Below are 15,993 nucleotides of genomic sequence, written 5' to 3'. Positions count from 1 at the left end.
GCTGAGAAATAAAGGTGACTGAAAGTCAAACACCATGTATCCCACTCCCCCAAGAAAAACGAAATGGTTAACAGGTACTGGGCAACTTTGAAGGCGCCATCTACCTTTCTGGTTACAAAGGACACCATGACTATATAGGGATGTCCCACTTTGCAACTGTTAGCTACAGTGGGAAGGTACAGAAAAGGCAGAGAGGGTCCAGAACTCCAGGGCTGCTGCAAACTTATGTCAACAACTTAGTGATTTGTCTTGGAATAGCACTGGGTGCTGTAGAAACTTTCTGAAACAATTTAACATCAATCTAATGACAGGAAAACAAAGTGTATTAAAGAAAGTGGTTTGAACTCTTGCCTCCTTGTTTCCCTCTCAATCACAAATTTGCCTCCTCGCACCACTCATGTAATCAAGCACATCCTTCCTGTCCAGCCTCAGCAATAATCAGTAAATCCTCACTGCAGTACTTACCCTCACATGAAAAACTCTCAAGCACTTTTGCCCTCATACCACGTTTTCTCAGCATCACTTGGTTTCTATCAACTCCTATGGACCTTCTCCATACTTCATCCACTATCTTATGCACCAAGATACAAGTAGTACACTACCCACCCACACTGCATGCAGTGATGAGAAGGTACAAAAGCAGTACTTCTGTGCTTAATAGAAAGGGAGGAGCTAACAGGCTTGATCTTCGATTTTCCTCTACACCAGTTTTGTCCCATGAAACAAACAGTAGTCCCTTGTTCTGTGGGACACAGAACGAAGAATTCTCCCACAGCAGCACAGAGCAGCGTATGAACATCCGCACAATTTAATTTTCCCATGTTTTCTGCCTGAACATGCGCATTCTCTTAAGTTTGGGAACTGTTTTGTTCTAAAACACAGTTGAAAGTTATGGCTTTAACCTCATCAAACACACATTTGAAGCTTATGACCTTTCATCTTAACATGCTCAAATATTTGTACTACTATTTCACATTTAAACTGCTAGCAGAACTTCAAGTACTTGAAACAGATTATCTTGATGATATGAACTGTTCCAGAAAAGTACTGAATGGTCTCTATTAATTTGGTAACTCAGTGATCAGTATAAACAACATGTCACAATAATTGTAATAGTTATCTCTGGTAAGATGCAAGGAGAAGGAATTGATTAAACAATCCTCAGATGTTTTACTGCTAAGCAAAAACTTGCAAGTTAGCTAATCTAATGTAGGAAATACCAACATATAAAAGAATCATAGAATCATAGAATAGTTAGGGTTGGAAAGGACCTTAAGATCATCTAGTTCCAACCCCCCTGCCATGGGCAGGGACACCTCACACTAAACCATGCCACCCAAGACTGTAAGCACTACAGAGTGTGTATACGGCAGCTAAGCAAATAGGAGACTTTCAGAAAAACAAGCAACTCCACCATGAAAGCAGTCTTCATACTTCTTGTAGCTTCAAAGTTGCAAGAAGGAAAAAAGGAATACAATGAACTAATATTCAGGTCAAAATATTTTTTCTTAATTTGAAAAAGACTCAGAATTACAATGTTTTGTACTTGAATACATCACACTTAATTTGACAGTATACACCCCTTTCATTAGCACACCAATAAAACAAACAGCAATTTTAAGACCCTTATAAATAAATAATAGCCTGCCTGACCCTTCTGTGGCCCAAGTCTTAACTGGGCAACCTTGACAGAGTAAGCAGTACCTGCAATTCTGGATTTCCCATATTTCAGATATACAAAGTATTTTCTGCTTAGTGATGGCTTTTAAATCACCGGACGCAAAAAGGGTTTCCAGTAAAGTTTCCTGCTACAGAAGCAAATGCATTTGCAGATTCTTCATGAGTCATGAAGTCATATCAGATTCAAAGGAAGGACAGAAAATGAAAGTTGCAACTTTTGCTAGACATTGTGGAACACAGAACAGTAGACAACTCTGTGGTATAACTACTAGTTACCATGAAATGAAGAAAGAATCTGACTTTACTGACCACTGAGAATCTGCTCAATGCTTTCTGAAGAATTTTTGTCCTTCTTTTTTAAACAAACACTACCACTACCAGTTCCACCTTAGTATCTTTATTAGGCATTTGGTGTTTTCTAAATAAAAAAGCGCACCAACAGCATATATGATGTTTTTCCCTTAAGAAGAGTGACAGAACCCTCCCTCCCCCACCCCAAATGAATTTCTTTGAAGACATTCTTTGCTTGTTCTCCTGTTTTAATCTTGCTTGGCAGGAGAAAAAAAGACAACATTTTAATGATGAAGTATCCCCCAAACAACATTTACATTTATATCTGACTCAAATTTTTGCACTATTAGAGTAAGCCTGACAGCATGGCTTGATTGTCTTATTTTGGGGGAAAGCAGAACAAGTAACTCAGTCTCAACTATCTTTGAAAGGTCAGGGTGATTACAGGAGGTTCCCAAGGACTGGAAAAACACAAATGTCACTGCAATCTTCTAAAAAAGACAAGGAGGAGGGAGGGATTCAGGAAGCATCAGGCCAGTCAACATCACCTTCAACTCTGGGAAGGTCAGAGAGAAAATCTTCATAGAAGTCATTCCCAAACACAGTAAAAATAAAAAGGTGATCGGGAGTAATCAGTATGAATTCAGAAAGGGGAAATCAATGCCTTACAAACCTGGATGGCCTTCTACAATGAAATTACCAGCTTGATGAATGATGGGGAGAGGAGTAGATACTTTTTATCATGACTTAAGAAAATCTTTTGACAGTGTTAGAATCATACAATAGCTATGGTTGGAAGTGACCTCAAGGATCACCCAGTTCCAACCCCCTGCCACGGGTACGGACACCTTCCATTAGACCTGGTTGCTCAAAGCCCTGTCCAAGCCTGGCCTTGAAGACTTCCAGAGAGATATAGACTTCACAGGAGAGGTCTTTGTGGCCCTCCTCCGGACTTGCTCCAGGAGGAGCTCTTGTGTTGGGAGCCCCAGAGCTGGACACAGTACTGCAGGTAGGGTCCCATAAGAGGAGAGCAGAGGGGCAGAATCACCTCCTTCAGCCTGCTGATCATGCTCCTTTTGATGTGGCTCAGGATACCTTTGGCTTTCTGGCCTGCAAGCACACAGTCAGCTCACGTTGAGCTTCTCATCAATCAACGTAAGTCCACTGAGGTGGAATGAAAACTGGCTGGTGTCAGCCTCAAAGGGTTCAGATCAGCAGTGAAATATTCAGCAGGAGACCACTCACTAGTCACCTACCTTAGTGGCTGATACTGGGGCAGATAAAGAAGGTAATAAACATTAAAGACTTGGATGACAGGACAGAGAGCATGATCAGCAAGTCTGCAAGTGACACAAAGTTTGGAGGAGTAGTTGATGCACTAGACAGCTGCACTGCCATCCAGAGCAACTTTGACAAGTAGAAGAAATGGGCCACCAGGAATCTCATGAAGTTCAACACAGGGAAATGAGAAGTCCTGTACCTGAAGAAGAATAATCCCATGCATCAGTATACACTTGGGGCTGACTGACTGGAAAGTAGTGTTTCAGAAAAGGAATGACAAGCAAGTTGAATGTGAATCAGCAAGGCATCCTTGAGTCAAAAAAAGGCCAACAGTATCCTGGGTTTAATTAGGAAGAGCATTGCCAGCAGGTGAAGGGAGGTGATCCACGTAACCAGCACTGGTGAGACATATGGAGTTCTGAGTTCAGTCCTGGGCTCTCCAGTACAAGAAAAACATGTACATACTGAAAAGAGTTCAGCACAGGACCACAAAAAGGGCCACAAAAATTATGAAGGGATTGGAGCATCTCACCTGTGAAGAGGAGCTGAGAGGCCTGGGACTGTTCAGACTAGAGGTGTACCAGGAGAGATCTTATTATCAGTGTACATGAATACCTGAAGGTGAGGGAGTAGACAAAACTGAACTAGACTGGTACCCAGTGAAAGAACAAAAGGCCACAGGCACAAACAAATACAGAAATCTCACTAAAATGTAGGAAATTATTTCACTGTGAGGGTGGGTTAAATATTGAGGAACAAACTACAAGAGAGACTGCTGAGCCCCTTATCCTTGGACATACACAAAATAGACATGGTCCTGGGTGACTTGCTCTAGCTAAACCTTTTTTGAGCCAGGGAAAGCTGGACTGCATCATCTGTGGAGGTCCTTTCCAACCTCAAGGCTTCTGTGATATATTCCATAAGAATTTTCAAACAACAACAGTAAAAGGAAAGAATATTCACAATTGGATAAAGAAACACCAGTGGTATGTTTAGTTTATGTAGGCATGCTTTTTTTGTTGTTGCTGTTATGTCTGCAAGACTTTAAAATAGAACATTTCAAGGCAGAACGTGTAAGGAAACAAAAGCAGTTCTCCTCTTGCATATTATGCTTTACTACTTCTAAACATCAGTATCTGAAAGAAGAATTAGAAAGAAAAGCAAGTTTGGGTATTGTTTTTTGTCCTTATCCTGCAATGTTAAATCCTTTATAATAAATATATGGATGCATCAGCTCTTTCTCTGTATTTAAGCTTTCCCTATATTGTGAAGATCTCTCTGCAGCCCAAACCTTATAAACTGTTGCAATCCATTCTCCAGTCTCCTTTTAGAGGTCTTGCATGTATTTTTACTTGTCCTGGGTTCAGCAGTAGCAGTCACTTTTCTCCTTAGTAGCTGGTGCAGTGCTGGGGTTTAGACTTTCAGCCTGGGAACAGCACTGATAACACCGATGTTTTGAGCTGCTGCTCAGTAATGTTTAGTCTGACCAACAACTTTCTGAGTCTCATGCTCTGCCAGGGAGGAGGGGAAGCCGGGAGGAAGCAGAGACAGGACACCTGACCCAAAGTAGCCAAAGGGGTATTCCATACCACAGCACATCACGCCCAGTATATAAACTGGGGAATTTACCCGGAAGGTCTACATTACTGCTCAGGTCAGGCTGGGTATCAGTTGGCAGGTGGTGGGGGTGAGCGGTTGTATTCTCTTCCCTTGTTATTTCTCTTATCATTATTATTATTGGTGGTAGCAGCAGTGATTTGTGTTATACCGTAGTTACTGGACTGTTCTTATCTCAACTCATGAGAGTTACATTCTTTTGATTCTCCTCTCCATCCCTCTGGGAGCGGGGGGATAAAGGGGGGGAGTGAGCAAGCGGCTGCATGGTTCTGGGTTGCCAGCTGGGCTTAAACCAAGACATTACTCTACAAATTAATTTCTTTTTATGATAATTATTTCTTCTGCATAAAGACCAAACATGGGAATGATAGACTGTAAGGGACTTCCCTAGACCACCAAGTTCATTCTCTATCACAGGCAGTGCTCTCTCAATCATTTCAGATACTTCAAAGCATTTAACTTTTCATTCCTCTTCTGTTATTGGAAGCTTATCTAGGGGTTAAAATATTCTTCCTAGTTTAAAGTTACGGAGAATGCATACATTTTTGCCAACACTTCTTCCTAACTGGAGCTGACCTTTCTCAAGTGTTCTGAAACCACAGTCATAAATTTTTCTGTTACCTTGACTGCTTTCTGTCAAAGAAATATAAAAATAAATTAAAAATTGAAGGTGGTCCAAGCACACACCAACATACAAAAGCAAGTCCCACTATTCAGGATACCAAGTTGTAAGCAAATGTCAGTATAGAGGCCATAGAGTTGCTAGCACATGTTGTGCCTGTGCTAGTAAGCCCTACCATAGAGGAAGATTTGGTAACCCTAAAATGGTTCTGTAGCAATGTGAATATATAGCTTCCAAATTAAGACTCAAGCATGGCTAGACAACTTGATAGCTGTTTGGCTGCATCCTTCTATGAAGATGTTCTTTTACAAGACAGGTTTTCTGCTTCATACTCCTTACAAATCTCTTCCTGCACCAGTTCTACCATCACCTCAATCCCTAAAACAGATGTATGACCAAAGCTGCACAAAACATATTGAAGATGAAGGATTAGTACCTTTTACACTGTCAATATGTCAAGGACACTGTTGGAAGAAGAAAAAAAGATACTGAAGTTTCCTTACCTGTTGTGCTCCATCCCCGCTTACAATAGGGGAAGTTAGAAGAGGGATTTCGCTACTTAAAATCGAAGTGGTATCCAGTAACGGTGGATGTTCTGCCATCATTGATAGTACACTAATTCACAAGATCACCTGCAAAGAAAAATTACTCAAATGGTTAAACTAAATAAATATTTCTGAATAATTACCCATTAACCAGCCCCACTGTTTAAGGAAAAAAAATATTCTTAGACACCTTTAGGAAATGTGTTTCCACAACATTCCAGCAATCATGTAAACCTGAAGATGTGTTTTGCCAGCTAGTATAAGACTTATTTATACAGAAGGTGGTTTAGACCCCCTCTAGCGGCTTAACTTCAGATGAAACTACATCACAGCCTTGGAGATAACAAACCTGTACCTTTTAACTTGGATTATAAACCAAGATTTTGCCTAAATTTCACTGGCACTGCTGACAAAATACCTACTTGGAAAAGAGGAAAATAAAAGAAGCAGTTTCCTTACATAGATAGTGTTGCTCTTTAGAGGAAATTGGGAAAAAAAAACCAAGATCTATGAACAGGGATATTGTTACTTTTTTCTTTTTTTTCTTTTTTTTAATTATCAACCCACTTTTTCCACTAGTATAACAAAGGAGACGCTTATTTTAGGAACAACTAGTTACTAGGGAATGTCCAGGTGAGACAAACGAATAAAAAGGTGTTATATTTCTTTACTTTTAAAATAAATTCAACTCAGAATTAAAGCTGTGTCATTTGTGTCATTTTTATAACCAGTGGCCCTCTAACAGCTTTATCCAGCAGCTAAACTTGGGGGGGGTGGGTGCAGGTAACTCCTGAACACAAAATCATAATCCTCATAACTCTATTATGGAAAAGACCTTGCTGGCACACACTGTAAAGTTACATGAAACCTGATGACAAGAAAAAAAGCCACACAGGTAAGAGGCCCATGAAAGCAGTGATCCACTTCAACTCTGATGAGTGTCAAGTAACAGCATAACAGAAAGCAGGATTCAGCCAAGCGCTCCTTTCAATTACATAAAACACATTACTTATGACTTGTTAATGATATTTTGCATGTTAGTGCTATAGGAAGACCGGATGGAAGAATTAAGATCAGAAAAGCTGGTGATTACCATTTTTCCATGCTGGAAATACACACTGCGAGTCTAGTAAGCTGCTTTTGAAATTGTATTTCATTTTGTTACTAAAAAAAAAAAAATAAAATCTCTAAGTTATACTGCCTTAGTGTACTAGTCTTATCTTCATCCCCGCCTCACTCAGTGCACTTCGACTTTGAAATAAACAAATCAGATCAACAAGAACTGAGAAATTGATATTTCTTAAGAAAACAAAGACAGATGGAAAGAATTCACTAGAGGTGAGCTGTACATTCAGAATTCCCACAAGTTAATCAGATTTTACATCTGAAAACTGCTTAACATCAAACATGGACATAAAGATTAAGCTGAGAATAGCTTGTACACTATTTCTAAAGCTGAACTGCCTCTCTTAACAAGTACTTACAGAAGCCTGATGAAAATAAGTACGTACATTTTTGAAATTGCACAGCCAGACAGTCTGTAAAGTCAGGTTTTTAAAGTTTTGCTTTGATATCATCTGGCTAATGAAACTCTCTGCAAGCACATGCAAACTTCTAACACAGATGTACTGTCTGCTCATAAACAAATGCTTTTACTGTAGCATGTAGCCTACTTTAAATTGAGATATTTGATAAAACTCTAGGAGTGATAAAGTCAACTTAATGATGCTGACTTCAATACCAAGTTCTAGAGATGATATTGGGTTAACTTGAAGAGCTGCTGCTACAGCTGAGTACTCCGAAGCATTTTCTAAAACTATCTTCATCCCACCCAGTTGACTGCTTTTACCTGTTTGTCATTGCACGTCTGCTGTGGGTTGAAACCTGCATTACAGTGCTGTCAGTACAAGACAACTGGGGCAGAACAAAAATTTTATGTTTTCTAAAAAACGCATTAACAAAGTACTATAAGCCTCTAGAGTACAGGTCTACACATACAGTATAGCTATTTCCACAGTGAAGGCTGTCCTATGAAACTGTTAACTTGGGGAAAAAAAGCATTCTGAAATTATTTTAGAGGTTTCATTTACTTTCCCAGTATACTCTGCAAAGATTAAAGTAGGGGAAAAAAATCCCTCTAGGTTAAAAGTCTTGAAACCTAACTGTGATTACTTAAGAATTCATGATCACTTATACCTGCTTAGCCAGACTAATTAGTCTCCCAAGCAAAGAGGCCAGAGTTTTATATTCCTGCCTTACTTTAAAAGCTTTCCCATTCATCAAAAAATCCTCCAGGCTACAGTCAGTCCCCACCACTTCTGCACGTGGTGAAGGGCTGATAAAAGTTACTTGGATCATCTTCCAAGCTAGCAAGTTTGATGGTAAGCTTCCCAGGATACGATCCAATGACTGTTTAATGTAAAATGAATGCACAGTCTGAAAGCAGAGGTTAGAATCAAGGCATCCTTCCTTCCATGACAGCTACAGCCAGGCTTGCTCTTCCACCAGCTCTTCATCTTACAGCTCCAAATATTTTGCGCTCCTATCTAAAGTGGCACAGACACAAAGGTAATTCCAATACCTCAAGCTATAATACAACAAATTCCCATAATAATCTGGCTTGAATTTCCCCAAGTTTAAGTTGAAACCAGCTTGTTATTCCCAAGCTACCATGCTAATGACTAGTCTGTTATATAGGAAAGCATTAACCTCCTTTATCACACACAATGACTTTCGACTGAATTCATAACTTACGATGCACTCAGTGCTATCATCATTCATTGGGCATAAATCAAAACACATCTATCAAATTGGACACCAGTGAGAATTAAACATAACCCAAACTGACTGAAGTAGGATTGTCATGACAACTTGTTCAGCCCTTCCAAGACTGGAACAGTTCTGGACATACCTAGCATTTAGTCATGGGTTCACTCATTGACAGAATCATTTAGGTTGGAAAAGACCTTTAAGATAATCAAGTCCAAAAGTTAACCTGGCACTGCCAAGTCCACCACTAAACCGTATCACTGAGTGCCACATCTACATGTCTTTTAAATACCTCTAGGGATGGTGACTCGACCACTCCCTCGCGCAGCCTGTTCCAACGCCTGACAAACCTTTCGGTGAAAAATTTTTTCCAATATCCTATCTATACCTCCCTGGCACAACTCGTTATCTGCTAGAAGATACCAACATCCACCTTGCTGTGACTTCCTATCAGGTAGTTGTAGAGAGTGATAAGGTCCCTCCTGAACCTTCTCTTCTCCAGACTAAACAATCCCAGTTCCCTCAGCTATTCCTCATCAGACTTATTCTCCAGACCTTTCACGAGCTTCACTGCCCTTCTCTGGACTCACTCCAGCACCTTAATGTCTTTCTTGGAGTCAGGGGCCCAGAACTAACATAGTATCTGAGCTGCAGCCTCACCAATGCCAGAGGGACGATCACTGGCCCGGTTCTGCTGGCTACACTATTTCTGACACAGGTCAGGATGCTGTTGGCCTTCTTGGCCACCTTGGCATACTGCTGGCTCATGTTCAGTCAGCTGTTGACCAATAGCCCCAGGTTCTTTTCCATGGAGCAGCTTTCCATTCTCTCACACAGGTGTTTAACGATTAGATTTGTATGAAAATTAGGTTCCCACAGGCACCTAAGTGTTTGGGTGGATAGTTCACCCTTGGCACACAGCCTTCATGCCTTAACTGGGACTAACTTAACAGCTAACTTCCATATTTGGATTCAAAATGTCTAATTTATTCTGGAGACAAAGCACGCTGCTCATCGATAAAACTGGACAGAAGGTACTAGGTACAGTCTTATTCCTGATACCCTGTACAACAATAACAAAACTGCTACCTGTCTGTGTCATCAATCTAGAGGAAAAAATAAATCAATGCTTTCTTGACAACACAACATTAAATTTCTCTGCAACGCCACTGAACTAGTCTTGAAGACTAAAGGTATAAATTTCATACCAATGTGGATCTATGCTACACGTACCACCAAAAGCCTTTTCTCTGTCAGTAGTCAAAGGCAGCAATCTATACAAGTCAGTGCCTGTAATTCGATCAGACAGTACAATGTGGTATGTCCACCCGTTGGAGGTGCCTTTTCTTTTTAGCTTTGAGAACAAATACAGACAGAAAGGAATTTGAAAAGGGAGAAGTACTGTGTGGCAAAAAGAGAAGTCAGCTAAAATGGACAAAAGGTTGGCATCAAAGTAAGGAAAAATGCTCAGTAAACATGCCACTGTATCACACTTGACAAGGATATAAAATGGGCATAGACAGAGCTTTTAAATCAGCAGACCCAGATAGCTTGCATTCAAGACTTCTGGAAGAAGAGATCTACCTAGATCTTTGAAAAAGACTTGCAAATAACTTGAGTCCTGGGAAACTCAGACTTCTGAAAGAAAACCGAAGTCATGCATTAAATACTCCATTGTAAATGAGCAAATGGGACAATCTAGGTCTGCTAGTAAATATCGATCTGAGACCAAATAAAAGGGAACAGTTGACGCTGGATGTTATTTGTAAAGAATTAAAAGACAAGTATGATTGATGGAAGAACAGTTTATCCAATTAACTTGATGCGAATCTTCCGGTGACAGATAGTGCTTACAAAGGTACAAATAAGAGAACTGGAAAAAACAATCCTAAACCTTATTTGGACTTATATAACATTTCTCATCAACAAACATACAGAACAGACATTACATGGATTAAAACTGGACAGACAGCCCTTAAATATTAATAGTGAATACAGAGTTGTTGAGCATGAGAATTTCCAATCAGAAGGGATGGTATCAGCTCTCGACTTCTCATTACAGAAGATGTTTTAGCTCTTGAGGGGGGAAGAGAGGGGGTGTGTGTGGGGGGAGAGGGTCAGAAAAAAGGGAAGTCAGAAGGAAGTCTGGAAATGACAAACCATGACAGTGATAAGAGACCAAGTCATTTTATTCCACTAAAATGACATGAATAGCTTAAAAAGCTAGGCATAACAAAAGGGTTTAATAAAGGTAAAGCTATTCTTTCCAAAACAATTGTCTCCTATTTGCTGATGTACAGTAGATACCTGGTCAAAAGAGTAGTACAAGAGACTACAACTTCTTGAAAATATTGTTCCATATTGAAAATAGTAAAAGCAAAGTATGTGCATATAATTTCAGCCTTACTCCACACAAACCTGCTCTGGATGAAGAAGAAAAGCAACCTGCATTTGGACAATAGGTCAGGCTCTTCCTGCAGAGCCACTATAAACAATTCACTAGCTTATTGTCAGATTTCTGCACCACTGAAAACTAATGGATGCAGCAGCCTTCAGAAGGGGTAAAATAACACATGGGATAAATCTAAGGATTTACTTAAGGCCAACTCACTGCACAATTCTTGTGAACATATTAAAAAGGACCAGACAAGGAAAATGACACATTAGTTGAATAGATAGGAAATACACTGTTGCTACGCACAGAAACAGCTGAGAAGTGCTTTTCTACTGGTGGCGCATTAAAGGCATGGCTATTTAGAAATCTATACTGACTCATGCACAGCAACCACTGCATGAACAGCTATTTCATTTCTTGTCTTGTTACTGAACGTACTGAACTAGTAGTAGACATTCAAAGTACTCGGCTGTCACTGTTCTTCGAGAATCTGCATTGAGACTGTCCTAGGGTGCAAGAAACGTATAAGGTTTCCTGAGATTTCAAGCAAGTTGCAAAGGTTAATGTTTTATATGCGACTTGGGTGGCAAACTACCTATTCCCCACTACTCCCAGCTGAACAGCTATTCATTTTCCTTACCACATGGCTTTGAAAAGACGTTGAAAGATTTTTCTGAAAGCTATCAAAACTGAAGCAAATTGAAGGCATCTAAATTTACTGGACATGACTTGTTTAGAGACTATGGGGCTTATGCCTGAAGAACCATTAAAGAATGGATTACACCAACAAACCAAAAGGCTAAATGTTGTTAAGGCTTAATGACTGAGCTCAACTCAATAGCTCAGCAAGCAAGTTTGCCTTCCTTATTATAATGACAAATCAATCCTTAAATGCCTTCAGATTTGGTCCTTTACTGTTTCTGTGGCATTACACTCATGTTCTAAAGTCATATAGAACTCTGCTTTTTACTCAGTCAGTTGTTTATTAAGGGTTAAGGAATATTGTAAGGCTGAGATCATTGGACAGTGCATTTCCTCTGCATGTACAAAGGATCAGCTTTTCCATCTCCAAGAAACCAGCAGCAGATCTTAACAACAGCCTCTGATGAACTCATCAGCATTAAATCAGCTGGATAACCAAGGCAAAACATGAGTCAGCAGCACGCATCCTTGTCGTGATGAAGGCTAACAGCATACTGGACTGTATTAGCAGAGAAGCACAACCAATGGGCTGAGGGAAGTGATTACTCCCCACTACTCAGCATTTACAAGGTGGCATCTGGAATACCACATCCAGCTTTGCTCTTCCCAGCCACCTCTCCCTCCCCAGTATAACAGAGATGCTACAAAGCCTGTTACTAAACTTAGACCCATGAAAGACAAGGAGAAGCTAAGAGCACTGGAGCAGGCAGGGGTCATCTACTGGCTGGATCCCACTACACCTCGATCCTTGTTGAGAGCCTTGAATCAAACTCTTCTTGAAGGCATGCAGCAGAAGTCCAAGAAGTAATGGACACATGCTAAACCACTTGAAATTTGTGGCTGGCTGGGGGGGGCAGGAAAGACACCTTCACAATGACAGTGGTGTAGCACTTGCATAGGTTGCCCTTAGAAGCTGCAAAAATCTCAGTTCTGTAGATCAGTAGTCTCCCAAGTGGGGTGGCACAAGACAATCCCTTGGGGTATGAGAAGAAAATATTTTGTCTTTGATTTTTTCATCTTTATCTCATCCTTTCCTTTTCTGTGCATGTTTTGTAGTGTACATATTGTATTAGCACAATAGCATATGCATATAATCTAAAAATGTACATATATCGGAGGTACACACTCAACATCTTTACCGATGGGGTGCATGATCAACAAAGTTTGGAGACCCCTGCAGTAGAAAGTCAAAACCTGACCATGCAAGGTCCTGACAAAGGGCTGAAGAAGGCAATCTCCAAGGCCCTTTCTGAGCAGAATATTTCTATGAATATCAGAGTAAACAAAAAAAAATAAATCTATGAATTTCAGTCAATCAAAATATGACATGTAATGCCAAAGTTAAATGAGTTTCAACACATTGGAACCCAAAAAGGGGACAGCAGTCAGAATATCTGAATTGACAATCTGACAGCTTTTAAGAGCTCAGGAGACAAAGTAACAATGACAGTGCTTATCAAAACTCAGATTCCCAGGCTTAAGCTTCAAACTTTGGAATACACACCATAGTATTGGGGTATGTCCATAATAGAACTACTTTGTACTTTATCCTTTCTCCTGAGAACAGGAAGAAAGCTGTATTAGAGGATAATTACAAATTTAAAAGTATACTTGTGTATTAAGCACACAACGCAAACTTTTCATTTCAGTTGGGCTGCAGGCACTACTATGATCAATGAAGTAATAGCTAGTTACAGTACTGTGCACAAAAAAACCCCAAATACTAAGGAAGACTCATTTCCTCGAGATTCACTGCTTCTGGTTACTGAGTTTGATATAAAAACCACTTAATTGCTTTTCCCACAACTGAAGGACTTACAAGTCCACAGTAGCATCTCTGGTGCATACAGAAGGAGAAATTTGCGTTGCTGCTTTTTCCTCAGTTTTTGTGATTTAGAGTGCATCTTCTCTACCTACCTACTTATTACCACAGTACTTACAGCAACTTAATACTCTTTCACATCCTAGTTCTGCCAAATCTGGTGATCAACAGACACAAGCAGATTTATTATTACAGAGGACATTTCACAAAAGTCTTGATTCTATAATTAAGAGGATGGAAGTTTAAGCGGGGACAAGACAAAAGTGCCTAACACAGAAAGGCACAGCATAAGGAACAGCCTCAGTGAAAGCAGTACTAAACGTTTCCAAACTGCACGTTGCTATTCCATGACAAGTGACAAAACCAGGACTATTTCATTATTTCTTTGTCAGCAGTGCAGTTTCGTACATGCTTCAGCCAGTATCAAATTCCAGCTGCCAATCTGAGGTTGCTATATAATGGCATATAATGGTTTCCCAGTGAGCTCAGTACAGCAGAGCAGGAGTTCATTCATCCTTCACCCATGCTCTCCCACAGTTATGCTCACCCAGGAACCACAAGCAAGGCTTATCCTCACGTCCAGACAACTTCCAGTAAGAACAGCAACAAGGTTTCTAGGTTTTGCCAAAGACTAAGGAATGAACTTACAGAACCAAAAAGACCATAAAACCACTGCCCAATCCTATGCATGAAATGCTCTGATTTTGCCTTCTTCAATGTGAAGATAGCAGGTGCTCTTTAAAAATAAATCTTTCAAACAGCTGAAATAATAAAGCCCTATTTTATTCAGATTAGAGCCTCACATCTGACTGACTCTTCTTTTCCAGATGCAAACTACTACTAAAAACTTTTCCTGTGATTAAGACATTTATAAGTACTCACCATGCCCATTCTTTAGGGCTTACTGTGAGAAGAATTTATTCTTTATTATTTCCTAGTCCTTAAAAGATGTCTCCTACCTGCCAATTTGAGACCTGTAAAAATTGCTAACATGATTCCTTCCAAATCTGCCATTCAGCTCAGAAGTCATCAGATAAGAGTGGAGAAATGAAAGTGCCCAAGACACACGTGAAAATGAGGAAAATTCTAGAAACAAAATACATGTCTAGAGTGAAAAGGAAATAACAAAGCATAGGCAACAGATGTTAGTTATATCACTGCACTACTCGAAAAAGCTCAGATACAGTGATGTAGCTGGTACAGAAATATATGAGTATAATAAAGACCCAGAAATCCATAAGATTGTAGCTGAGCTATTAAAGTTATGAAGCATGCTGAAGAGTTTTGTGTTTGTTTTTAAGACTCAGAATAGAACAAAATTATTTTAATTCTTTTCCCCATATATTTACCATTTTTTCTAGCCACACAGTTTTGAATGTGGCAACTACAGTATACTGGCTTTTCTTTTTCAGTTCTGAACTTATTTCAATTAATATGCAATTTATTTTAAAAATGTGATTTGCTCCTCATAAAATATTTTCCTGTTTTAGAAAAGTGTTTCTTGGAAAACGTTTCCAAAAGAACAGGAGTGTTATTTCTTGTCAGAAGGAAGCTGTCCTCTGGAACATTCCTAATTCACTAATTTAACAATCTCCTTAAGTGAAACTGAAATGGCTATTCCCTTCAGCCCCATTGATAATACTGAAATTGCAGGTAGGAAATGGTAAAGAAGTATAGTTTCATAAAGTAAAACAACAAACTCAAAATCTGACATCACTAGAAACACTACATAAAAACAGTTAAAAATTAAGATATAGAAAATGTTTTAATAAGTATTGGAACTCCCAATAGGAAAAAAAAAATCTACAACCTCTACCGTAAACATGGAAATACTTCAACTGCAGTTCTCCAGTTGTGTAAAAGACACTCGCTAAATACAATTCTCCAAGAAATCTGAGAAATACAATTACATGCCTCTGTTCATACTACGTATCACTGGAAGGCGCACACTAAAAGTTGTGAAGTGAATGCAGTACTGTGATAAAGAAAATACTGATTGATGAGCAAACGCAGGTTGCACTTGAACAGCCCAAATGGGTACTGCATCTATCTCACTCTCAATAGTTACTGCCTTGGCCAAAGCAAGAATGGCCATGCCACACAATGGTAAACCTTAACACTGCATCAGGTAAGTCAGGTTACCTTCATACTCCAGGTTGTGAACACTAATGATTTAAGATCAGTTTCAAATGCAATTCATGCATTTGTGTCATGGGTACTACAACTTATATGAGATTGCATAATAGATAACTGGAAACACTCCAGCTGT

The 15,993-nt window shown here is 39.6% G+C and overlaps 1 protein-coding gene across 8 annotated transcripts in view; it reads right to left on the bottom strand.

Moving 5' to 3' along the window:
- Window positions 1-15,993, bottom strand: part of FNDC3A (fibronectin type III domain containing 3A) — a 118,547-nt gene that overhangs the window by 92,945 nt on the left and 9,609 nt on the right. For 5 of the 8 annotated variants that reach the window (XM_080613263.1, XM_080613259.1, XM_080613260.1 and 2 more), the window contains one exon: window positions 5,995-6,123. In XM_080613263.1, coding sequence (XP_080469389.1) covers window positions 5,995-6,096 — 102 coding nt within the window. In that variant the 5' untranslated portion in view covers window positions 6,097-6,123. Of the gene's footprint in view, window positions 1-3,784; window positions 3,868-5,994; window positions 6,124-7,129; window positions 7,338-15,993 lie in introns of those variants that run through there. The other 3 variants (XM_080613264.1, XM_080613265.1, XM_080613267.1) reach the window with 3 other exon arrangements.

The sequence above is a fragment of the Psittacula echo genome (genome assembly GCF_963264785.1).
Source record: "Psittacula echo genome assembly, chromosome: 3".
Lineage (NCBI taxonomy): Eukaryota > Metazoa > Chordata > Aves > Psittaciformes > Psittacidae > Psittacula > Psittacula echo.
This window is presented reverse-complemented; position numbering and strand designations above follow the sequence as displayed.